This window comes from Balearica regulorum, chromosome 4, assembly GCF_011004875.1.
Source record: "Balearica regulorum gibbericeps isolate bBalReg1 chromosome 4, bBalReg1.pri, whole genome shotgun sequence".
NCBI classification, from domain to species: domain Eukaryota; kingdom Metazoa; phylum Chordata; class Aves; order Gruiformes; family Gruidae; genus Balearica; species Balearica regulorum.
This window is the reverse complement of record NC_046187.1, coordinates 24,540,497-24,566,532: the sequence shown is the minus strand read 5'-3', so window position 1 is coordinate 24,566,532 and position 26,036 is coordinate 24,540,497. Positions and strand designations below refer to the sequence as shown.

General features: G+C 36.3%; 1 protein-coding gene across 2 annotated transcripts in view; it reads left to right on the top strand.

Moving 5' to 3' along the window:
* SEC24B (SEC24 homolog B, COPII component) overlaps positions 1 to 24,262 on the top strand; it is a 51,909-nt gene extending 27,647 nt beyond the window's left edge. For both annotated transcript variants that reach the window (XM_075751463.1, XM_075751462.1), the window contains 18 exons: positions 280 to 464; positions 1,593 to 1,695; positions 2,427 to 2,553; positions 3,197 to 3,306; positions 4,259 to 4,371; positions 5,783 to 5,901; positions 6,265 to 6,320; positions 6,642 to 6,848; positions 7,494 to 7,617; positions 8,250 to 8,408; positions 8,867 to 9,040; positions 9,717 to 9,827; positions 10,992 to 11,167; positions 12,754 to 12,891; positions 15,005 to 15,109; positions 18,880 to 18,972; positions 20,679 to 20,782; positions 22,019 to 24,262. In XM_075751463.1, the coding sequence (XP_075607578.1) occupies positions 280 to 464; positions 1,593 to 1,695; positions 2,427 to 2,553; positions 3,197 to 3,306; positions 4,259 to 4,371; positions 5,783 to 5,901; positions 6,265 to 6,320; positions 6,642 to 6,848; positions 7,494 to 7,617; positions 8,250 to 8,408; positions 8,867 to 9,040; positions 9,717 to 9,827; positions 10,992 to 11,167; positions 12,754 to 12,891; positions 15,005 to 15,109; positions 18,880 to 18,972; positions 20,679 to 20,782; positions 22,019 to 22,133 (2,319 nt within the window). In that variant the 3' untranslated portion in view covers positions 22,134 to 24,262. The remainder of the gene's footprint in view (positions 1 to 279; positions 465 to 1,592; positions 1,696 to 2,426; positions 2,554 to 3,196; positions 3,307 to 4,258; positions 4,372 to 5,782; positions 5,902 to 6,264; positions 6,321 to 6,641; positions 6,849 to 7,493; positions 7,618 to 8,249; positions 8,409 to 8,866; positions 9,041 to 9,716; positions 9,828 to 10,991; positions 11,168 to 12,753; positions 12,892 to 15,004; positions 15,110 to 18,879; positions 18,973 to 20,678; positions 20,783 to 22,018) is intronic.
* The last annotated feature ends 1,774 nt before the right edge of the window (positions 24,263 to 26,036 follow it).

The window sequence follows — 26,036 nt, the reverse complement described above, 5'->3', positions numbered from 1 at the left end:
ATGCCTGGAAAGTTTGAAGGATTCTGTGTCACTTCCAATGTTGATCTGTGTCATGAACTTGAATTTTGTCCAATGACACATATTTGGAAGGTATGTCATGTTTGTCTTAGCCTTTCTAAATTTCTACCATAGAACTCTTTCCTTGTTTGTTTGGGTCTGTTACTAACTACTTGTATCTTTTTTTAATACATGTCTGGAAGAATTGGGATTGCAAAAAGATTTAAGATCGTTATTTAAACATGACTGTTTACCTATTTGCAATGCTCTTAATTTTTTCAGCAATATCCAGGTGTGAACCAGCTGTCCTCTTCCTTAGGAGGGTTAAGTCTACAGCATTCTCAGCAGCCAGAAAGCTTGAGACCAGTAAACCTTACACAAGACAGAAATATTTTGCCTGTATCTTCAGTTCCAGCACCTGTGCCTAACTTGAATTCTGATCTTAGGAAGTTAAACTGCAGTCCAGAGTAAGTGTACTGTGTCTTACATTTTTCAGTGACTAGTAATTATTTCAAGTGTCAAAAAATGTCTAAACTGACTCCTGACTTTAAATCTTTGTGATGAACTAATATTCGCTTGAAAATAAGTTTATCCTCTGCATCCTTACACACATATTGAAACTGTCCTGCCATCAGAATACATTATATGCAGTGTGAGTGTAGCTCACTTAAGCAGGTTTCTTGATGTTTTAATCTTTGCATTTTTATCCATGTAAAAAAAAAAATATCTATTAATAAACACCTTAATGTTATGCAGTATATTTCATAGAATATTTTGTAATATTACATAGGATTTTTTCCAGAAAATTATGATGAACATGCCTAAATACAATGAATAAACTGTGAGTATATTTTACTGTGTAATCCTGCAGCCATGATGTATTCTTTTACCTCTAATCAACATTAATTAGTATTATCTACTACCCAAGACAAGTGCAGCTATGTACAATGGAAATAGCTCTCCACCAAAGATCTTAATTCTAATTCCAAAAGAAATTTTATTCATTGCTGCAAATTAATTCTGCTTACTGCCCTAGTGGCAATGCATGGTCCCATCAGAAACCCGAAATCAGAATACTGAGGGTGTCTCAAAATCATTCTTAAGTGTGGAATACTTTGGACAACGCTGTTCGTGCATTGGGGTTTTTTTAGTGGCCTTTATTTAGCTTTAAGTCCATCCTCCACTTTACATACACAAAACAAAAGATTTTGACTCTCTCAGTATTTGAGATATTTCCTCTGTTTTCTTATATAAGTATTGCTGTCTGAGAGCTATTTAAATACTGTGTTCCTTCACTCAAAAAACCTGTATAATGAATAAAAAATACATCACTGAGTGTTGTACCTATCTCTTTATTGCATGTTTGTTTTGGTATACTCGCATTGCTGAACTGCTAAATTGAGGAGCGAGGGAGTATTATGTTAGTTTCTTTAGGAGGCTTTTTTTAATCTCTTTGCTTTACTTTTGTTTATTAAATCAGCTTTGGAAAACATAGAATTTCTTAAGTTTCAAAATTCTTTAAAATCAAGTGTAACACAATGTTTTTAACATCTTTTAAAATTTCATTTTCCATTAATGTTTTTATTTCCTTTCAGCTCATTTCGATGTACGCTGACAAATATTCCACAGACACAGGCTTTGTTAAACAAAGCTAAGCTTCCTTTGGGTTTGTTGCTACATCCCTTCAGGGACTTAACGGTAAACTAGCTTACTTTTTTTTTAGTATATATATTTAATATATGCATTTGCCTTATTTTTGTTCAAACAATAAAATATACTGAACTATGTCTTAAATTTAACAGAAGTAGCAAAAAAAAATTTTCCCCTCAGAGGGGGAAAAAAGCCTTGAAATTGCTACTTTTTGAAATTCATAAGGGAAAAGAGGTGCTCACATTGAATGTATTACTGGCATGATAAATGCTGTCAGTAGAGGGTAAGCACAATGTAAGACTGAAACTGTGTTTGTAACTGTTAAGCAATTCCTCTCCATCTACTTTATTTGTATTTATGTAAAAAGGTGAATAACTGTCTGGTATGACTTTTTTCATATAATATGTGTTCTTTGTGTAAGATTTGCTGTCTATCACAGTTAGTCACCCAGATTTGTCCTGTCTGTCATAATTCCTCTTGCCATAGTAGCTTTGTTATTGTAACTGTGTAATTTAAAGTAGTTTCATTAAAAAAATTTATTACATCTTTGATTTGTGAGATTGGATTAAGACAATAATTAAGTATTATTTCTTCTGATTTTGAAGGGGAAGATATTTTTAATAGGCATCATTATTACTCTGAAAATGAGCTAAAAAGATAAAAGGAAAGATGATAGAATCACTAGTCTTATGAAGCTTATACATACAGTACTGCAGAGTAATATTTTCCATAAAACATATTATGTACCTTTGTTACAGCTTTCCATTGTTTCTTTTTAGCAATTACCAGTAATAACATCAAGCACAATAGTGAGGTGCAGATCCTGCAGGACATATATCAACCCTTTTGTTTCTTTCATTGATCAAAGGAGGTGGAAATGCAATCTGTGCTACAGAGTTAATGATGGTAAGTTTTTGTAGCAGGAGATGCTGGCATTTATAGAATCTCTTTCACGTATTTGCATCATACCAGTCTAGAGGATACTTTCAATTAAAATGCAGATTAAAATGACAATGTTCTTAAGATTTTTTTGGGTTTTTTTTTTTTTTTTAATTTAAATCACAGATGTGCTGTGCATTGTCGAAAGCCAAAGGTTGTTTCACAATTTTCTGGGACACTAAGAAAATGTAATCATGTTATCCTGACTACTTGTATAATGAAATGAACTTACTCCGTTGACTGCTATTGCAATACACAAATGGAAACATGATCACAACTAATACTGTCAGCAGTCCAGGCCAGAGGTTATGAGAAACAATATAGATTGAAGCTTGTTTGTTGTCAAATGCTCTGTTTGCACTGGTGTTTTAAAATTGGGGAAATATTGTTTAAAATAAACCAGGTTTTGTTTCCAGTTATTTAACTTTGATACTGCTTGGGATACTTGAAATGTGCCTCTGGTTTATGTATCCTTAATGTGAATTTTTTTCTGTTGTTAGTAGTAATTAAAATATATCTGCATTAGTTTTCTTGTAGCTGCCATAATGGTTTTTATTTGCTGACAAATATATAAACATTTTTTTGTGGGGAATTTTTTTTTTATGTATAGTTCCTGAAGAATTTATGTATAATCCTCTGACGCGATCTTACGGAGAGCCTCACAAACGGCCAGAGGTCCAAAATTCTACAGTGGAATTCATTGCTTCTTCAGACTATATGGTAAAAAAAGTTTCCATGGGAACTTCAACAACAATTGCATGTTTATGTAAATGTGTTCGAAATAATTGTTGCATATTGCTTCAATGGTGTCTGTTAATTTTCTTGTGAAGGTCCTCTTAACACCAAAGAAGAGTTAAAATTCGTATTTACTTTGAATTTTGGCAAATCTAGATATTCAGAGGCTTGTCAAACAAAGGCAATTGCAATGCGTGTAATCATCCAGTGTAGTTAATGTGGCGTAGTCTGATGCAATATGGTTTCTGAGTTTCTTCCTCATTTTGAAGAGGTTTTGAAAGATGAGTAATGGAATAACAAGAGAATTCAGTTGCGTTCAAATTTTTAATTAGTAATTGTGACAGAAACAATTCTAACTAGGAGTCAACCTACAGTTGCTGTGATAGTAGTCTTGTCTCCAAGAAAGATAAACAAGACCTGGGAAAAGACCCTGTTAATTATGACCTTTTTAACAACAGCAAAAATAAATTGTTTTCTTGTCTTTGAATTGAAATACTGTGGCCAAGACATTTGGCAAGGAATAAATACAACTTGCTGTATGGTTGGGAAAAGGATGTAGGTAGTATATTTTAAACCCATTTAATGGATTGCATTGTCCACATCCTGAAGGAACAGTGGTGTTTTGAAGAGGGAATTCTATATCTGACATCTGAGAGTAATGTTTGAGTTGATTGTTGGAAGGAGAGACTAAAATACTGAATTTCTGTTCTGAAACATCACATTACAAATTATTACAAATGGGAATTATTAACCACTGGGAATTGTGGTTAAGTCTATCTGCATGAATTTTAATAAATCAGTTTTATCGCATAATGTGTACATTGAGTTTTTCTAAGTATTCCCTTGTCCCACTTCCCTTTCTAATGGCTAATTATTTTTAATATTTCTTTAAATATGATTTTTGAACATTTTTTTATTTTTATTTTTTACTTTGTAGCTTCGTCCTCCTCAGCCTGCGGTATATTTATTTGTTTTAGATGTGTCTCATAATGCCGTGGAGGCTGGATATTTGACAATAGTCTGCCAGTCATTGCTGGAAAACCTAGACAAGTAAGAATATAAATAACCTTTTAAATTAGCTAATGTGTTATGAACAATGCTAACCTACAGTTTTGCAGAAAACTTGCATATAGTGTTTAAACGTTCTGTCCCAAAAGGACAGGAGTTCTGTTGCTTGAGATTCTGAAACACAGCTTACGTGTCTGAAAAACAACCAGAAAAACCAAACCATCAACCAAGCAAAAAAAAAACAAACCACCCCACCCCAAAAAAACAGCTGTTGAAGCAATTTACATGAGCTATGTTCCCTGCATGTGATTAAAGGTGGATCTGCAAATAATTTACTTATTTATGTGCAAAGAGTATTTAACTTCTAACAACAGGTTGATTGAACAAACATCTATAAAGTGTGCTCTTCCCCCTGCCAAGACAAACAAGCATAACTAAATTACAGACATTAAATTGGCTGGTTCTTGTGCTGAAATGGCCGAGGTGCTGCATACTGGAATGTTGTAACTACTCATGTGAGACTGCCTAGGTGAATTCTGTTGTCAGTTTGGTTTTTTTACATCACAGTTACCTAGATCTACCTGTACCACTTTCTGTCTGTTTTCATTTTTTGCACTGGAACAGGATGTATGGGATTAGTGGTGTTGGTTTCTGAGGGAGGGTTGATAAACTTCACTATGTTCATGTCTTTGGAATGATTTGTATCCTGTGGAGGCCTCACTCTGAAAATTGTTTTCTCCAAGTTTTTCTTAGGAAACTTGATTTTAATTTCTGATAAAGACACCAGCAAGTACAATAGAATTCCTCTACATACATTTATTGGTTTAGTCTTTCTTTATCCAGATCTTTACAGATATTTTTATCAACAACTTCCCAGAAACATGCTAAATTATTTTAGGGAAATTCATAAAATACCATGCAAAGTCTATAGGAAAATCAGTATATCTAGTTTTTTATTTGTATACTCAGATGGTAAAAACAATATTTGCCTCTCTTGCTTTTGTTGACCATCATGGTTTTCAGCACTTGTTGATTATTTTTTTTTTTATATTTGAGAAATCCCATTTAGTTTTTCTTTTTGTATTTTTAATGAAATACATAGGAATATGGTCCACATGAGAAAATCTTCTGCTGAAGAACTGAGAAGGCTACTTTTTCACGTATCAGTGTAATGTTTAAATGAACTAAGTTCTCTCTCAGAACAAAACATCAATATCTTAGTGAGTGCTAACCTGTAACACTTAGTCTTGTAAACTGTATCATTATCCCAGCTTTTTAGAAAATGCTGAAGAAATTTTACTTGTTATTCATGTTTCAGATCTCCTTTCTTTTGTTCTCCCTTCACCCCTGTATACGTGAGCTGAGTTTCTGCTAACATCAGCAGGAGCTATGTGTATGTATGTGTCTTGAGAGAGAAATTTAGGGCTTAATAGTTTATTTTTTAATGCTTCAGGCTGCCTGGAGACTCGAGAACAAGAATAGGGTTCATAACGTTTGACAGCACTGTTCAGTTTTACAACTTACAAGAAGGTTTATCTCAGCCTCAGATGCTGATTGTCTCAGATATTGATGGTAAGTAAAAAGAAAATGGAAACTAAATCTTTGAGAAGCTACTTTTTTCCCAGAAGAAAGGTTAGAGTCTCTCAAATATTCTGGTATTACGTCAATTTTATTGAATGTGTAGGGAATATATTTTTAAAAAATAAACTTACACTAACTACAGAGTAGGTGGTGTTTAAAAAGTGAAATTTGAATGTTAATTTTGTTTTGAATAAAACAAGCTTCGTATAGACTGTAGTATTCTCTCTAATATGTGTATCAGAAAAGTAGACTGTTTCATAGTACATATAGCAGTGGGCAGTGAAATGTTTTGTTCTATTTTTAATGTTATTTTTTTCTTTAATAAAATGTGGGTTTTTTCTGTTCTCCCTACAGATATTTTCCTACCTACTCCAGATAGTTTACTTGTAAATCTCCATGAAAGCAAAGAGGTATGATTGCTCAAAATATATCATTACATTTAAAGAGTTGAATATTAAAAATAGGCTTGAATTCAAAGTTTAAAAGGAACTTCTATCTTCATAATATGTAAATCCAATGCCGCTCTTTAATTATAGAAGTATTACATGTTGGTTTGTTGATGCATCAGAGTTTTTAAAATTATTACATTGTTTTCCTTAGTGTGTTGGAACTAAGCAGAAACATTTGGTACTGATTGTTCCATTTCAGTTACGGCAATACAGCTTTTTAGAAATAGCAGAAAATGTCAAGCTTGCAAAATCTCAAAGAACACTTTTCAATCTGTTCTGCAGCTGATAAAAGATCTATTGAATGCGTTACCATATATGTTCACCAATACAAGAGAAACACACAGTGCATTGGGCCCTGCTCTTCAGGCTGCGTTTAAGCTGATGTCTCCAACGGGTGGTCGGATATCTGTATTTCAGACTCAGTTACCATCTTTGGGAGCAGGTCTTTTGCATTCCAGAGAAGATCCCAATCAAAGGTCAAGCACAAAGGTACCAACACTTCCTTTCATGTTCATCTCATGAGACTAGGGACTAGCCATGTCCTTCTGACTTGCATAGTTCTGCATATCAACTCTTGGGTTTTATTTATAGCAATTCACTAAACTTTAATTACTCATTGTCTGTGTTTGTGCATTTAAGATCACAAGTTTATATATGTATATGTGGTATTACTTGTTTCAAAGTGCCTGAGCTGTCTTTTGGGCCTTTGGTCCATAGCTCTTCTCGGCAAGCAAAAGCAACTGCAAATATCTCTGACTCTGTTAACATCAACCTGGGTTTTGAACCAAAGCATGAATATATTAAATTGTAGACCTAAAACATGATTTCTTATTATTTTTATGGCATTGTAGTTTACAGTGTCCAGTAAGTGTAACATAGTTACATGAACGTTTATTTGTATGAGAATGTAAATTCCTTGAAAGTAGGATCATAACTGCTTGTAAATACAAACTAAAAGAATATGGAGCATAAAGAATATAATTTCTGCAGGTGAAAATGCCTATAAATTATTGCTTAAAGGAAACTGCCTTATTATACTTTGCTACTGAATATTATGTCTTTTGTTCCATGAAGTCTTAAGAGATCAGCACGATTGTTGTCTTAACTCTTTCCTGTATAATTTATTCACCACAGGTGGTCCAGCATCTTGGTCCAGCAACAGATTTTTATAAGAAGTTGGCACTGGACTGCTCAGGCCAGCAGACTGCTGTGGATTTATTTCTCTTAAGTTCGCAATATTCTGATCTAGCTTCTCTTGGTAAGGAGTACCTAATGTATGCATTCATTTTTTCCACGCTGCTTTCTGTCTTCAGAAGCATGGGCTACTTCAGGAATTCTTAAATCATGTAAATTTTTTTGCACTTCTGTAAATGCAGCTGATGCTGCAAAGGAATTGACTTTGAAGTTGGTAGAGTAAAGAACAGTAGTATTGGATAGGTGGTATCAGACTATTCTGGAATTTCAGAGTTTTAAATGAGAAGGTACTGTCCTGCTCAAGAACAGGGAACAGTCAGATGGCAAGAAATGAATAAAGTTTAATCACAGGGGTAGAACAGAGTTCTCATCTTTCAGTATTAAACCAAGATTTGTCTCTGCCCACACACTTAATTTTGCCTCTACACCATTGAATAATTCTGCATGCATTCCTGTCTTAGCTGCTAAAGGTAGCATGCTTTGTGAAGTAAGTGTATAACTAGGTAATTGTGTGTTTGGGTGACTCATCACTGTTTTCAGTGACCTGAGTCTGAGCCAGTTCTTGTCTTAGAGATGTGGGTCATATCAGGAAAAAGATGAACATAAATGTGACTTGCAAAAGGTCGGGCACAATTTTTGTGTCCTGACTTCATGTTACAGTTTTACCTCTTAACCATGTCTTTTCCTCCTTCACAGCTTGCATGTCCAAGTATTCTGCTGGATGCATCTATTACTATCCATCTTTCCATTGTAGCCATAATCCTGCTCAGGCCGAAAAGTTTCAAAAAGACCTTAAAAGATACCTTACAAGAAAGATTGGATTTGAAGCAGTCATGCGCATTAGATGTACAAAAGGTATGTTTTTAAGTACTGATTCATATGGAAAAGGTGATGTAAACATGTTAACTATCATTTTGTACGTGCTTAGTCTTTAGCAACATTAGACTTCAGGTTATTTCTCTTTCACTGAAGAGTAAGATAGTTGCCTTCTTCCAAGTAACTTACCAAAATGGCAAAAGCTAATGTATCTGGATGTTTTCTTTTTTACTTAAGATGACACCATCTCACTTCACCTAAATGGACATGTGTAGCATAAGGGCATCATTCAGCTCAGAGTGTTCAGAATTGAACATGAACTCTACAGGATCATGCTGAAATGCCTGATGATTCATGTAATTGATTCCATGTGATAGTTAGAATAAGTATTTTTTACAGTTTTCTGAAACATAGCTTGAGTGCTGTGGGTTTTAATTATTGATAGAAGTTTTTCATGCTGTTTTAACCTCACTCTGAATTTCTTAATCTGCTTCTAGGTCTTTCAATACACACTTTTCATGGGAACTTTTTTGTACGGTCTACTGATTTATTGTCCCTTGCCAATGTCAATCCTGATGCTGGATTTGCAGTACAAATGTCCATCGAGGAAAGTCTGACTGACACATCTTTGGTTTGTTTTCAAACAGCTCTTTTGTATACTTCCAGCAAAGGTAAATGAATTCAAATGACTTGGCCACTGGGCTTTTTGTTTCTTTTTCTAATATAATGTTTGTATAGTTAGTTCTATATCCTAAGAGAGTCTTCTCAAAGCTAGTGAGCCTACTTGGAAGTTAATCACATAATCTAAATATTTACATTAAATTCTGTTTTGATGGGAAAATGTCATTTATCTCCCATCTTACATAGAGTTGATTCTGCAAGATTCCTTTACTTACAAGGCATACTGTTGTTATAAGCAGTAATACGTTTGGCGCACACTTTGTCCAAAATCACAGACCTATGAGGGTCCTATGAGGGATTGGAGTGAGTTGCTAGTGCATTGGGTGGGCGTAAAGAATAGCAGGTACTTTCTATTGTGGAACATGCCACCAAATTTTGGGATGGAAATCAATGTACTTCATTTTTAGACTCAAGACATTTATTGTGGATGTTATAAGCTAGTTTGTGTATGAGCTTGTGCTGATTCACAAGTTGCATGCTTTAGAGCTTTGCAGAATTTGAACAGGTTGAGAGGCAGGAACGGGATATAGTGTTACAAGACTTTCCTGACTGGTGCGTTTTTACAAAACGAATGCAACTCAGATGAGAGAAGATATGCTGTAATGACTGAATTTGTATACCTCTACCAGGAGATCTTGCATAATGATTTCTACTTATTTTTATTAGGTGAACGTCGAATTCGAGTGCACACACTTTGCTTGCCTGTAGTAAGTTCACTGGCTGATGTATATGCAGGAGCGGATGTACAAGCAGTTGTATGCCTCTTAGCAAACATGGGTGAGTACAGCCCAGGAAGATTCAAGTATCTTTTTGTGTGCTCTTAATTTTGCCAGCCATTTAAATGAAGCAGTGAACGGAGCCTGGGTATTGTAGAAAAAGATTGGAGTGGAGCACACTGAAACCTGAGAATACGAAAGATGACAAAATCAAAGTTAGACCAAAACTAATAACTGAAATATTCCTTAGTCTGAATACTTAGTTGACTTTAATCTTTTAGAAGGAGCCTTCTTAGTTTTTTTCTCTACAGTTTATTAAAGGAAAAAGAATCACTTTGGATTGAACACTTGGATCAAAACTCTCATTTTTATATCATTATCGTGGTTGTCATCTCAAACTTAAGCTTTCTGGGATTAGTTAAGAAAGAGTGATTCAGTTTAGTGAGTTGCTGGAGACTAAAAGGAAACTTCTGACAACAGTGTATCCAAGAGATGCATTAGTTCTCTATCCTTCTATCCTGTCATTGCTGGGTTGAGAATCCTTAGTTATCCTTGCTTATGGGGCTCATGAGTAGCTGTCTCATAGACTGATCTCTACCATTGAACGTGTATGGCTCTATGCAGCATTTTAGTATATGTGGTATGTTGTATATTAATAGTCAAATAAATTAGGAGAAATAAATAGTACTTCTAGATCTCGTTTTACATGTGCATTCAGTCCAGCAGGTGGCTTCCTCTGACCAAAGGATTTGCAGCCCTTTCTCAGCAGAGAAAGATGAAGCTTCGTTTACACTAATCATAATTATGCCACTGAAATAACGGCAGAAATTTCTTGTGGGGGAAAAAAAATAATTGCTGCAAACTGTATCTTGGAGGTGGGACAGCAGAGAGTTTCATCAATAGCCAAGTAATTTGTATAAGGTGTAAAACAGGATTTATATTTAGTCTTGACTATCTACCACAGCTTTAAACAATTTTTTAAATTCTCCAAGAGTGGGAACTAGGGAGTGGAGGTCAGCCACGCTGTATTTTTTAAACATCATGAAAGTGAGTATATGTATGGGCAGTTGTCTTGTTTACTCCTAAAAAAAGTTATGACCATAGGTGTGTTATGGGGGTTTTGTTTGTTTTAAACGTCACCCAAAAGCACAACTAATATTTTCAAAATTCAAGGGAATGCATGAGGCCAACTGCAGTAACTTCTTGTATCCTTCTAACCCAACAGCTGTGGATCGCTCAGTTTCATCTAGTCTTTCAGATGCAAGAGATGCCTTAGTTAATGCCGTGGTGGACTCCTTGGCGGCATATATGTCAACTGCCTCAAATCTGCAGCAGTCCATGCTGATGGCACCAAATTCCCTCAAGCTGTTTCCACTGTATATTTTGGCCCTTCTCAAACAGGTATGTATAATCTAGTGGATTAATGTTTGATATTCAATTCGTTGTTCCATGTGAGGAATTCTTCAGCTCTAGGTCAAGCAAAGTCTGCACTTTTCTAAAATAATGAAAATTAGGTTATTCTCTTCCAGCTTACAGGACTTTCACATAAAAGATTATTATGTTAGCTTCATTTTAAATGATTAGTGCCTGAACAGTTTATTGGTTTTCTGGATTGTGAATTTTTTCTATTTTGTCTTATTTTATGATGAAAATAAAAACAAATATATTGTAACATTTCGCATTTCTCAGATTTTGGCGGCTAATTGGTACTGCACACAAAGATTGTTGGAAGCTGCTTATTAGTACTACTTCAGTTTTATTTTGTGAAGAAAAAAGTAGTCAAAAATGCATATACTTCTTACTTTAAAGTACCAAGAAGGAAAATGGGTTTCCATGGAGATACAATGAAATCTATTACAGAAACTAAAGTGATATAGTTTAAAGTTCACGTAGAATTACTTTTTTCTTGGTTTTTTTTTTTTAATATCTTTGTATTGCCAATCATCATACTTAAAAATAAGAAGAGACCTTACTGCAGGGTTTTGTTAGCAATGTATCTCATACCTTAAAGATTTTTGTGTCTGACAGTTCTTTGTTTTCTTATCATGAATAGACCTTTATGTAAGTTTGATAAGAAATCCAATCATAATAACTTACTTTGTTTGGCTCAGTGATTGCTTCAGTTTCTAATATACTGATTAGGACTTCGTTGATGCTTGCATAAGTAATGCAGTTAATGGTGGGGAAAAAACAGACCATGGATTATCAAGAGGATCTGTGTAAAAGACAGAAGAGTGGGTGAGAAAATAAGTTGTTTAGGGTATTTTTTTATCATCTTTGTTAACAATAATAAAAAAGCCTGGGATACAGAGAAACCAAAATGCTTGTGGCAGCCAAGGAGAAGAGGACTTGATTTACTTAGCTTTGTTGTAGAAGTGAATATGAACTCTTGTTATGGAAATTTTCTCCACTGAATTGGAGGATGGTGCTTATTCTATTGTGTTGCTTCTAACAGTGATCATTTACTGATGGCTTCTAAAGGAGATGTGAAAAATTCAGTAGGAAAGAGAGTTACAAAATAAATTTTATCCTAGGAGACCCTATTTCTGCACTAAAACATGAAAGTATATTTCCCTTCCAAAGCTTTTCCTTAACAGTTATTCTTACTAATATAAAATCAGAGTTAATCTTATCCACAGAAGTATCTTTTCCAAACTCCATTAGGCTCATATCTTCCTGTGATATTTTGCATCATGAGTTTCATAGGCCAGTAATATTTGACAAGGATAAAAAGGAAAAACACTAGTCCAATCACACAGAAATTTTACACAAAGTGGGGGGACTTTTTTTTATTCTCCTTCATCAATAAGGAGGGAGAACAGATTAAGTTTTAAAAGGTGTTGTATTCCAAGTTGTATTTGCAGATACATTACTTTACAAGAGCTTTGCTATCTTTGCTTGACACTTTAAAAAAAATCTGAAATACACTGTTTAGATGTGACACAAAATGCAGGATTTATTTGAGTAACACCACTGTTCTCTTACAGAAAGCATTTAGAACAGGCATGAGTACACGCTTGGATGATCGCGTATATGCAATGTGCCAGATGAAGAGCCAGCCTCTTGTTCATTTGATGAAAATGATACATCCCAACTTGTACAGAATAGACAAGTTGATTGATGAGGTAATGCATGAAGCCTGTTTTAGAACACTTCATGGTTTTAATGATCTGTTCAACCTGATGTTGTGCTGCGATAATGTAATTGAAATTGTTTACTGTAATGTAAACTGAGCTTTTTCCGTAAGTTATTAAAAAATCAAGAAAAACATTTCAAGTTTTGGGTTGCAAGTACAGTAGTGTATTATGAGCAGAACTGTGGTTTTACTTCACCTTGTTTCAGTGACCACAATAATTCTATGTTTTTGTATTATACAAAGAAAGCAGAGAAGATTGTATGCACTGGAAACATCTCGTGGTGTTTTGCGTGTTAGAAGTATCTGGGGGAAGTGGATGAAGTAGATTTGGTGGAGGATTCTAGGTTTTGTATACTGAAACCAGATGAAGTTGCCTGCAATAACAGACTTCCAGTGGTTTCTCAGACTGATGTGAATGAAACAGAATTTTACTTCTAGATGGTCACAATCAGACTGAGGAAGTACTTGATGTACAAAACCAGGTTTTATTAGTTTGCCTTTTACAGAGGTAGCCTAGGAACTGGATGCATTTTTTAACAGTAAGAAAGATGGGATTTTATTTAAGGTCAAAGTTAGTTCTAATTGCAAAAATAAGTTGTTTTTTAAGTAAGTTTTCATGAGCTTGTTACTCACTAGCTTTGGGAAAGCATATGTAGGAGTTTGTGTCATACAAGATTATATGGTAACTTAAGTAGTTTCTCTGGCAGTTGGTATTGTTCAGCACAAACTCTGAGCTATTTATAGTCTCAATGTTTCTTTTAAGGTATTTCATAGACTCACATATGCGAGTCTAAACTCAGTGTTCTTCAGTGGGATTGATTAGTTAATTTTTTATTATACACACACCCCCCCACTATTTAATAAGCCAACTTTTTCAACTAACCTTGTTAAGTTTTTTGTGGAACTTATGTTGAAACAGTATATTCAGTGTGCGAGTGCTCTAAAGAACCAGGAGTCGTTTTGGGAGATCCAGTTTTATTGGCAAAGGATTGCAGATCAGTTATTTCTAGAAGAATAATAACAGAAAATAGGGCTTATTTGACCTACTGAAATTGACAAACCACACTTTAAATCATATAACAGAGTGCTAATCTGCTATTTAGTACTACTTCAGTTTAACGTATTTGTGACAGAGGTAGTTTTTAAATTTGTTTCTTTAGAAAATTCTATGATATATATTACAGATTTTTTTAAAAAATGTTTTTTGCTCATTTTCTTTTCTCTTAACACTTAATTCTTGAGAGCATTAACTGAGCCTGGAACTTTCCCAAGTGGAATTCAGTGGCTTGATTTTCATCATTGTGCATAAATCTGAAAAAGCTTCTAATCTATTGCATTATAATGTGGAATTCTTTATATAGTGACTGTTTTTTAATAATCTTTTACCATGTGGAGATGTGCTTAGCCTCTAGACTATTTTTTCCCTACATTATTTGAGAATGCTTCGCAGGTATTAATAGATATTCAGCCTATTTTTGTATCGGAGGGGGAAGCAGCTTTAATCCGGAGATACTGGGGCTTGAGGGGTTTTATTGTGTCTGGTTTTATTGCTGGGGAAGAAGGAGGGGTTATTTTTTAATAATGTCATTGCTAATAGCCATATTGTTTAATCAGATCAGTCATAGTGCTCTGTGGACAAACCCATGTATCGCTTCGGGCAGGATGTTAAATCAAAAAACTTTTATTTGAATGCAGTAAAACAGTGAACCCTTATAAGGAGTAGAATTCTATGTTTTTCTGCGCTTGCAACTTTCCTAGTGAAGTTGAATGCAATGAAAAAAAATATGGAAATTGTTTGTAGAAGATTTTAAGTGTAAACACCAGAATCCTTTTGAAAGTTTGGCATCTGTAGCATGAGAAATATTACACACACAACTTGTATTATTTGTTTGTAGGTAACAAAGTAGCGTTTAGATTAAGTAACATTTTAGAATTGTTTGATGTACATAATCATTCTAGGCTTAACAGGGCATTTTTGTTACATGAGAATCCTTAATTTTGCTGGAGATCAACAGTGTTTTTTCCTGTTTTATTTTACCTGGTTAAGATAAATAGGATTTATTTATATTCTAGTGTTATTGCGTATTGGTTTTTTGTTACAGAGTACAATACATGTAAATGACAGAGTTGTTCCTCAGCCACCTCTTCAGAAGCTGTCTGCAGAGAAGTTGACAAGAGAAGGAGCTTTTCTGATGGATTGTGGTTCAGTAAGTTACTGGTTTTACACATTCTTCTTTTAAAACAAAAACAAACAAAAAAAAATAACAAAATGCATGCTGAATTATTACAAGTGGTCAACTCTCAACAGTAACAGTGTAGTGAAGCAGCATTCCAGGTCACCTGGCAGTAATCTGTGTTCCAGTGAAGGGCCTTCATGTTTTGATCAGAGCAGTATCTTTGAGGTTGCATATTAAGGCTTCAGAGGCTAATTTTTTTTTTCATGCTAGTTTGATCAGAATATACCAAGAGTTCACATCAAGTTTGTTTGTTTGTGGTGTTTTCTGGAAATAATGGATTTCCATTTTCCAAAATTTCTCTTAATGGTTATTAAATTATATGTACTACAGTCCCTCTAACAAAGCACTTCTCATTGATGCAGGAACCTTCTCAATTACACACAAATATAGAATCATAGAATGGTTTGGGTTGGAAGGGACCTTAAAGATCATCTCGTTCCAACCCCCCTGCTGTGGGCAGGGACACCCTCCACTAGACCACGTTGCCCAAAGCCCCATCCAACCTGGTCTTGAACACTTCCAGGGATGGGGCATCCACAACCTCTCTGGGCAACCTGTTCCAGTACCTCACCACTCTCACAGTAAAGAATTTCTTCCTAACATCTAACCTAAATCGACCCTCCTTCAGCTTAAACCCATTACTCCTTGTCCTGTCCCTACACTCCCTGATAAACAGTCCCTCACCATCTTTCCTGTAGCTGCTCTTCAGGTACTGGTCAGCTGCAATTAGATCTCCCTGGAGCCTTCTTTTCTCCAGGCTGAACAACCCCAACTCTCTCAGCCTGTCCTCATAGGAGAGGTGCTCCAGCCCTCTGATCAGCTTCGTGGCCCTCCTCTGGACTCTCTCCAACAGCTCCACGTCTCTCCTGTACTGGGGCCCCCAGAGCTGGGTGCAGTACTCCAGGTGGGGTCTCACAAGAGCGGAGCAGAGGGGCAGGATCACCTCCCTCGACCTGCTGGTCACACCTCTTTTGATGCAGCCCAGGACACGGTTGGCTTTCTGGGCTGCAAGCGCACACTGCCAGCTCATGTTGAGCTTCTTATCAGTCAGTATCCCCAAGTCCTTCTCCTCGGGGCTGCTTTCAATCCATTCCTCGCCTATCCTATAGTCCTGCTTGGGATTGCACCGATCCACGTGCAGGACCTTGTACTTTTTGCCTTGTTGAACTTCATGCGTTTCACACGGGCCCACCTCTCCAGCCTGTCAAGGTCCCTCTGGATGGCATCCCTTCCCTCCAGCGTGTCGACCACACCACACAGCTTGGTGTCATCGGCAAACTTGCTGAGGGTGCACTCGACCCCACTGTCCATGTCGCCCACAAAGATGTTGAACAGTGCCGGTCCCAGTACCGACCCCTGAGGAACACCGCTCGTCACCGTTCTCCACTTGGATGTTGAGCCGTTGACCACAACTCTTTAAGTGCGACTGTCCAGCCAATTCCTTATCCACCAAGTGGTCCATCCATCAAATCCATGTCTCTCCAATTTAGAGACAAGGATGTCGTGCAGGACAGTGTCAAATGCCTTGCACAAGTCCAGGTAGATGATGTCAGCTGCCCTTCCCTTATCCACTGATGCTGTAACCCCATCATAGAAGGTCACCAAGTTTGTCAGGCACAATTTGCCCTTAGCAAAGCTGTGTTGGCTGTCACCAATCACCTCCATATTTTCCATGTGCCTGAGCATAGTCTCCAGGAGGGTCTGCTCCATGATCTTGTGGGGCACAGAGGTGAGACTGACCGGCCTGTAGTTCCCTGGGTCTTCCTTTTTACCCTTCTTAAAAATGGGGGTTATGTTCCCCCTCTTCCAGTTGGTGGGAACTTCACTGGACTGCCAGGTGCTCTCAAATATGATGACGAGTGGCCTGGCTACTTCATCTGCCAGTTCCTTCAAGACCCACGGATGCAACTCATCGGGTCCCATGGACTTGTGCACCTTCAAGTTCCTTAGATATTCTCGAACCTGATCTTCTCCTACAGTGGGTGGTTCTGCATTCTCCCAATCCCTGCCTTCTGTGACCTGAGCAGTGTGGCTCAAGCATTTGCCAGTGAAGACTGAGGCAAAGAAGTCATTGAGTACCTCAGCCTTCTCCATATCCTGGGTAACCAGGTCACCTGTTTCATTCCAGAGGGGACCCACATTTTCCCTCGTCCTCCTTTTATCACTAACATACCTATAGAAGCTTTTCTTGTTGTCCTTAACATTCCTGGCCAGACTAATTTCTATGAGGGCTTTGGCTTTCCTAACCTGATCCCTGGCTGCTTGGAGAGTTTCTCTGTATTCTTCCCAGGCTACCTGCCCTTGCTTCCACCCTCTGTAGGCTTCCTTTTCTTGTTTGACTTTGCCCAGGAGCTCCTTGTTCATCCACGGGGGTGCCTCTTGGTGTTTTTGCTTGACTTCCTCTTTGTTGGGATGCATCGCTCCTGAGCTTGGAGGAGGTGACCCTTGAATATTAGCCAGCTGTCTTGGGCCCCTCTTCCTTCCAGGGCTTTGTCCCATGGTATTCTACCAAGCAGATCTCTGAAGAAGCCAAAGTCTGCTCTGCTGAAGCCCAGGGTAGTGAGCTTGCTGCGTGCCCTCCTCGCTGCCTTAAGGATCTTGAATTCCACCATTTCATGGTCACTGCAGCCAAGGCTGCCCTTGAGCTTGATGTCCCCTACTCAGGCCCTCCTTATTGGTGAGAATAAGGTCCAGCATGGCACCTCTCCTCGTGGGCTTCTCTATCACTTGGAGGAGAAAGTTACCATCGACACATTCCAGGAACTTCCTGGATTGCTTATGCTCAGCTGCGTTGTCCCTCCAGCAGATGCCAGGGTGGTTGAAGTCCCCCATAAGGACCAGGGCTTGTGAGCGTGAGGCTGCTCCTATCTGCCTATAGAGGGCTTCATCTGCTCCGTCCCCCTGGTCAGGTGGCCTGTAGCAGACCCCTGCTATGATGTCCCCTGCCCCAGCCCTCCCTTTAATCCTGACCCATAGGCTCTTGGTCAGCTCCTCATCCATCCCCAGGTGGAGCTCCGTGCACTCCAGCTGGTCATTGACATGGAGGGTCATAAGTGGTTTTATGATTTGTCGCTTGTGTGATGTAAGAGTTGCAAGAGTGAGAGAATTGTGGGGAGTGAACAAAATCTGTAGGTACAGCTTAAGGTATTCGTAGAGATGACACTGAAACACAATTGGATAAAGCATTATGCTACTCGAATAATGTGATAAAACATTATCCGGCTCTCATGGCACTCTGGAAAGTGCTTTAAACCTTTTATGAGTTGAGGGGCTGAGTCTGAATGTCAAACTAGCTTCTGTCTCCAGATGTTTGACATAAGTACTATAATGTGTTTTAATAATTGATGCTTTACTATGACTTGTTTAGATTGGAAAATCAGTGTGCAGTAACTGACACCGTTGTGTGACTTTATAAAATTTTGGTGTTTCATTTTAGGAGGTAATGTGGGAAGCTAGTGCATTAACAATATACACGTGTCCTGTGTCCTCATTCTTTCAATATTTGCATTCTATCTATTTTTTTTTTACATTTAATGATATTATGCCAAATGCTACTAATGTATTAACAAGTAAATGTACAAATAATGAATGTAGAGATGTATGTATGAATTGCAACTGGAGCCCTCAAGTGATTCATTTGCATAAAAGGTATTATTCTGGTACTATTCTAATCGTGTCACCACTTGTCTCTCTAAAATATATACAAGACCTTTACTAAAACTAATTCTGACATCTTACAGATTTTTTACATTTGGATTGGAAAAAACTGTGATAACAACTTCATAAAAGATGTCCTTGGATACCCAAACTATGCGTCAGTACCACAGAAAATGGTAGGCGTTTTAATGAGCTGAGCTGTATACTGCTTGCATTTGGAATCTATATTTAGTCTGGGTTTTTCCTACATTTTCAGTTTTTAATTATGTAACTATGAAGTAGGGGTTTTTTTTAATTAGGTACCTTCTAACATCTTGCCAACTTCATAGGAGACAGATAGAAGTTGTCAAATGCTTTCAAGGAAAGAACGAAAACGTATGAATTCTGGCATTCATGGACTGCCAAAATTTTTTCTGTGACATTACTGCTTTTATTATTTCTATGGAAATATATGTGGGCTCACAAGAATAGGATGGAATTTCATAGAACGAATACAAAGATTATCTATTCAGACATCTTAATTGTTAAGATTAGGGTTATTTTATTGATATCATGGTTTTCAGAAGCCTTGTGTTTTCCAAACCTGATGATAGATACCAAGTCTATGGTATGAGGTGATAGGCCCGTCAGTAAGTTAAGTTTCACTCAGCTTCCAAGCCTGGAGTCAGTGAATAAAAGAAACACTTTTAGCTACTAGAACATCAAAGACCCTTGGATGTGCGGTTTGGTGGAGGGGTTTTTATGTTATAACCTGTACCTATAGTCTTGTGTGTGAAACAGAGCAACAATTAAAGAGAAGACCCCTCTTCTGTGGGTAGTAGATTCCAAAATGCCAACAAGTGGCGGGTAAGGATGGACCCTTTTAAGACACTCTAGAAAAGTTTAAAATCGAATGGTTATATTCAGATAGTACCAAAATCTGTCATTCATTGCAGAAACACAGAGGAAGATATTTCCCGCTTCTAAAGCTTGCGTAGCATGAAGGGGAAAAGGAAGTGACAAGTGCTAATTCTAAGAACAGGTTAAGAGTGGTGAGCTTTAAGACTACTGTAAAACTGGACTGCTTGTTCAGCATGTTGCATTTTGCTTGTATTAGAAATTTAAAACTGTCCCCTCTGATCTGCTGGTGGTAAGTATTAGTTGACAGAGTTTTCAGGAAGAATTTCAATAAAGGAAGGATGATAACTTTTTCAATGGTTATATAACACTTATTATAATGAAAATGAGTTGAAAAAACTAATATAAACAAAAGTTGTTATCTTTGCTTTTAAATCATGTCCTCAGTTCACTTACTACAAAGGTAGCAATGGAACTACTTTTAAATCTGTAATCAATTCTTTTATGTAATTTTAATTGTCATAAAAGGTTACATCAACCTAAGAGTTGGTATACTTAGCTTGATGAATGGCTCAGATTTTTAGAAATTTTTTTTTCAGCTCATTCCCGAACTAAATAGTCCAGTATAATCTTTGTGTTGAATCTTTGTGTTTGCTTACAATTTAGATTTCACTTCTTCATGTTTTGTTAAACTTTTCAGTGATGCAAAATGCAATGTGTAGGAACTTGATTGACAGGGGAAGATAAGGCAAGAAAACTGCGAAAGCAGCATTTTGAAAAGATGACTTTATAAATGAGCTTGCTTTCCAAAAATCTTTTGCACTTAACAGGCAGTTTAAGTTAAAGATATACTGCTTCCTACAATTCCTAAACAGAATTACTGAATTTTTGTACTTTAAGCTGAAGAAAAAATGTGTATATGTAATCCATGGTCAGTAATTTCTTAATAGAAATTGTGGCTTGGGTCGTGTTACAACTATCAGAATCTATTTTTTTTACAATAGTTTTGATAATTCTTTCAATTCTTTCAATTACCTTCAACCAGACACAGCTTCCTGAAGTAGATGCGCTTTCTTCAGAAAGGACACGATCTTTTATATCTTGGCTTAGAGACAGTAGACCTTTAAGTCCAGTTCTTCAAGTAATAAAGTAAGTATTTCTGTAGATACTGAATAATTATTGGCAACTTGTATTTACAATTTCTAATTGACACTGATGAAAAGTGTGAATATCTGGCCTGGAAGAAACTGAGTAGCATCTTCTTTCCCGTAGATATAGTACTGTTATCTAAAATCCCTCAGCACCAGAGGTCATCTAGTGCAAATTCAGTTACTAATAGTTTTATTGGTAGGAATTAGTTGCATATTTTTATATTGTTAAGAATATACTAAAGCATTGGATATCCTTATGATCAGTGGGGTTAACCAGGTTAACTTCTGGTATAGCTTTTATAATTTCAATACATACATATGAAACAAATTCAAATGAGGTTAATAATCTGTAGATGGTTTAATAATTGTATATATTTATTACTAAGCTCTATAGAACAGCAGCTGATTTATGACATGTGAGGCAAGTTCTGAAGCCTTTTCAAGCCATGACCTGCTGAAAGAAGTTTAAATTCTATAAAATGTTTATACCTGAGTTTGTTTGTCTTTAGAGTACTCAGTTTACTGCGCCTGAGAGATCCCATTTTAGGGAGTACGATGACTTTCTTACTCAGATAAATAGTATTTAAACATAGGACTGAAGCTCTTCAATGTCTGGCATTGTGGCTGCTGCTTGAATTACGAGTAGTGCTGAGAGACTGGAGTAATAGCAAGAACTTTACTGCACACTGTACTATACCAGTAGAGGACTGTGTTCCAGCAAATATTTGCTGTGTCCGAGCAAATTTTTATTGGGGCAGTAATTTTGGATACTAGGTCTTTGACGTGTTTACCTTCTCTGTTCTGTTGCTAAATAAGAAAAACTGGGGAGGGGGTTGAGATTACATGCAACCAGAGATGTAGATTTTCCAGTTTTTTTAATCTTTATCAGGATTTAATTTAACCCTTTTGAATTTATCGCCACCAGCATATTTGTTAACTTCTAAAACAAAATCTTTGTTTTCATTTTTGTGTTTCTACAAAATATTTTAAATGCTATTTCACTCACTTTTCTACTATTTTACACTTCTTAAAAAGATGCTGCTGTTTGATAGTGTATTATAAACTTCAGGGGTTTTTTTCTAAACTTTGGATTATTTTCAATTGTAGTATCTATGGACTGAATCTAGACTCCAAAGGACAACAAGCAATTCATTAGAACTTACATTTCTACTTGAATTTACAGTGGATTTTTTGCTCAATGTTTGGACTAAAATGCCTTCCTCTCTTCTTTCAGAGATGAGAACCCTGCCAAAACAGATTTTTTCCAGCATTTAATTGAGGATCGGACAGAAGCAGCTTTCTCATATTATGAATTCTTACTTAATATACAACAGCAGATTTGTAAGTGAACAAGGAATAAATAGAAGAAAAATCCTGACTTCAGGTAGAAGCATGGGCCGAGAGAAGCATACGGGAAGTTACAAAAGTGGATGCTTGTTCTTCACGATATACAGTGACCAGCACTGTTTTGGAAGCTTTACAGTTAATGAAGTATACATTTCCAAAAGAATTTTGCAGATTTACTTCAGTCTAAAAGTGCTAGGATGATGAAGCTGTTTCTCTACTAAACTTTAAATTGATTTATACATGTTTCCAGTTGTGCAGCGGTATGGTGCTCTGTTTATTGCAAGCTGGTGAATTTATGTAGCTATGTGGGATGATATTTCTTAACAAAATGTACAATTAGGTAAAGCCTTTTTTCTTACATTTATTATAGTAGCCCTTCCAGATCCAAATTCTTAACAGAGATGTCAAAGGGCAGTGCTGTATGTTGGTTGTTTATATGAATTTCTTTTTAAAAGGAATGATTCATATTTACTAAAGACTTCAGCAAATTCCCTGTGCAAGTTGTAGAGTTTCAGTAAAGTACATTAATTGTAGAAATAAGATATATAATGTACATAAGTATTACCTTTGTAAAGAAAATGTAAAAAATGTAACTAAAAAAAAAAAAACGACTTAGCTCAGTGTGCAGAATTGTTGGGTGCTCAATGATGAATTGTTTTGTCCCAGGCTAGACAATGAAGTTGAATATTAAAACATGCTAAAAAATGTATCCATGTAGAAAGAACACAGCTGCTTCTTCTGTTAATTTTAGGTGAATTTATTTATGATTGGCTTACTAATTAAAAATATTTTGCTTTATCGTGTGTTTTTTATGTTGATGCAAGTATAATCCTTTTGCAACTGAACTGAATATTGGTGAGAACATGTTTGCCACCTTATTTCACAGACCTCTGGAAGGGAGGGGAAAATACTGCATAATCTGAAATGAGCTATTGATATAAAGTCCCTAAAACTCTTCCTATGTATTATCCTAAAGAAGGTATATTTGTTAACCTTGGTTTACATTTTTGTAAACTACTGTAGTCTTGGTCCAGGTTTCTGTAACTTGTGTTGTCTGCCATTTAGATTAAGCATGGGTAGTCACTCACACTTGATGATTTGATTTCTGCTGTGGAAAAAAAAAAGGATGAGGGGAGGTAAAAATTAATTACCTTATATCAATGAAAGTAAAGGCTTTAAAATGTCCAACTTCAAAATGTAATCACACTGTTGCATCTTTCTGAAACCTTGTTCTTGTTAATGTTTTGGTAACTCAATGGTTTGGGCTTTTTCATGGACTTATCCCGGATTTTTAAATTTAGTTGTTAAGTTGGGATGGTTTTGGGTGGTTGGTTTTGGGGTTTTTTTAGAGGCATATTAGAAATAACACATAGAGCACAACCACTCATACTTATTATTTTGAACTTTGGTTTAATGAAATGTGACTACAATGAAATAATTAAGTACAAAAAAGTAAATGATGATTAATATGATTACATTTTATTTTAAAGAAGCCTTGAAAATGCTAATGTTGCATTTTAACTGCCATAGCCCCTGAATCAAATAGTCAAGAAAAAAAGTACTAGTTATGGTTTGCAGATGCTTTAAAAGCTGCACTAATGAATTTCTGCAAGTGGTGTTATTCTGCATGTTAGCACAAATTCATTGTTTGGAGAAGACACCTTATAAGTTAAATTTGTGTGCTGTCCTTAACTAAATGTGTTCAAGTTACCCAAAGATTACTTAAGAGAAACTTTCCATCTAGTAAATTGATTTATCATGTAGTAAATGTCTGAGGCAATGCTGAATGTCCCTAAATCAGACCTTCAGGATTTCAGTACTTGTTTGTAGATTAATTTGCATTGGGTGAAAGCTAAGCGAAGACTCTGAAGAGTGGGGCATCTTAAAAATAATTTGTAATTGTAAAGACGAGAAGGGCATGTTACAATTTTTTAAATGCCCCATGATAGATGCTTCTGACTTGTGATCTTGGTATTGAATATCTGGGAACATACTATGCCATGATTAATTGCAACGTATTCTGTAAAACCATTACTTAAAGCTTTATTCTTCTATGGGTTTTGTATATAAAAATTATGAAAAGTACATCTTGAGAGCTATTTGTTCAGTAAAATTATTACACAGCACAGAGAATCTAGTTATTTTTTACTAATTACAGAGCACATCTCCATTCTGACTGATCATTAGTTTAAATCGTAAGACAACAATCTCACAGAAGTATCTCTAATTTGAAACATCTCAGGTTTTAGTGTTTTGAACTATAGAGTATCTGTAAGTATGGCAAAAGTATCTACAAGACAGTTTTACTTACGACTGGATCATCCCACTGTACCAGAAGATGCATGCCAAAAGATGAGCCCTTACCAAGGGATGCGCTGTGACGCTCAACCGGCTTTTTGCCTGAGAAATATTTTGGAGGAGAGATAAGGGACATGCTTTCGTATCTCTTTATTTCAAGTGCTGAACTGTCCAAAGAGGATGCCTAGCCATTTTAGGGACTGAGCTCTTCCCAGAATGCCTTCAACACTGCATAATATAAATCATGCCTATTTCATGTGAAATTCAATATTTGCTGGGGAAAATATTTCCCAGTCCCAGCTAAGTAAGTCTTTGGGGAATCAGTTCAAATGCATTTTAAATACCGACAGCGGGCATCCCTTTCCACATCTTAGTTCTAAAAGCAACATCTTGTATCTCTTCTGCCAAGTAGTATGGAAGTTCCTGTTGGAAAAATTACAGTCCAGGAAGCTCTTACAATGGTAGGACACATGATGCAGCTCCCAGAGAATTCTCACTAAGCTTGATTCTGTATTATGTTCTTGAGCTTATTAAGAATAAGCCTATTCATTAATCTTGATGTAGACCTTCATGGCAATGGAGGAAAGATGGCTGGGTGTGGGTGATTTTGTTTGATTTTCTGTACATTTTGTCAGATACTGAAAAGATGGGTTTGCATTATTGTTGTTTTTAAAAAGCCGCAATCAGTTGTTAGTGATCCTGAAAGTCAAGGGCTCTTCAATAATTTTAAATGTGGAGTCTTAATTTTTTTCAGGCCAAATACATTTTAAGAATTTTATGCAAAATTTTCAAGGTATGGGCCAGAAGTGAGTTTATGAGGGAATGATTACAACTTTAGTTGCTGATTTCTGTAGTTAGTAGTATTAACTCATGGGGAAGAGTCCTGAAAGATCTCATTTTTATTTCAGTTTTAAATTAGATTTTGTCTCAGTGCTGTATTCTGATGGTGGGCAGGATGTAACCCCACAAAAGCTTAGCAGCCAGTTTCAGCAATAGCGAGTTTGGAGGTCTGAGGGTCTAACTGGTGATGAATTTATGGAATACCCCAAGTACGCGTCAGTTACTACGTCAAAAATTACTTTAGTGACTTTTTGTTTAAAAGCAGTTTGTCAGATTTTAATAATATTAAATCTGTTATATAATTCTGGTAGTTTCCTCTGTTTTAAAAAAGGGTGGAGGGGTGTTTACATACTGTTGCTTCTCAGTTTTTTCATAAATGATGTAGAATATAATCATTCTTTCAGAATCACAAAGGTTAAGTTCTAACTAGAAGACTGTAATAGTAATGCCTGTTGGACCCAGATAATTCTGAGACTTAGCGTAACGGGGGGGTTTGGTACAGTTGGGAATTGCAAAGGTGAGCTGACTTATTGATGTATCTTTCTTTACCTGTCAGTTCCTATAATTAAAAATTCTAGCAAATTAAATTAAAAATGCAGCCTTGCATGCCTTTACTTAAACTGCCATGATGTTATGTTCAAATGCAGGAATGTGCAAAGGGTGGTTACAACTATTGCAAATAACTGGGATTTGAAGTCTTTCTTGAGAACACTTTGGTTTGCCTTTTCAAAAAAATCCAAAGGCATCCTGATTGAGTGTAGCGAGAG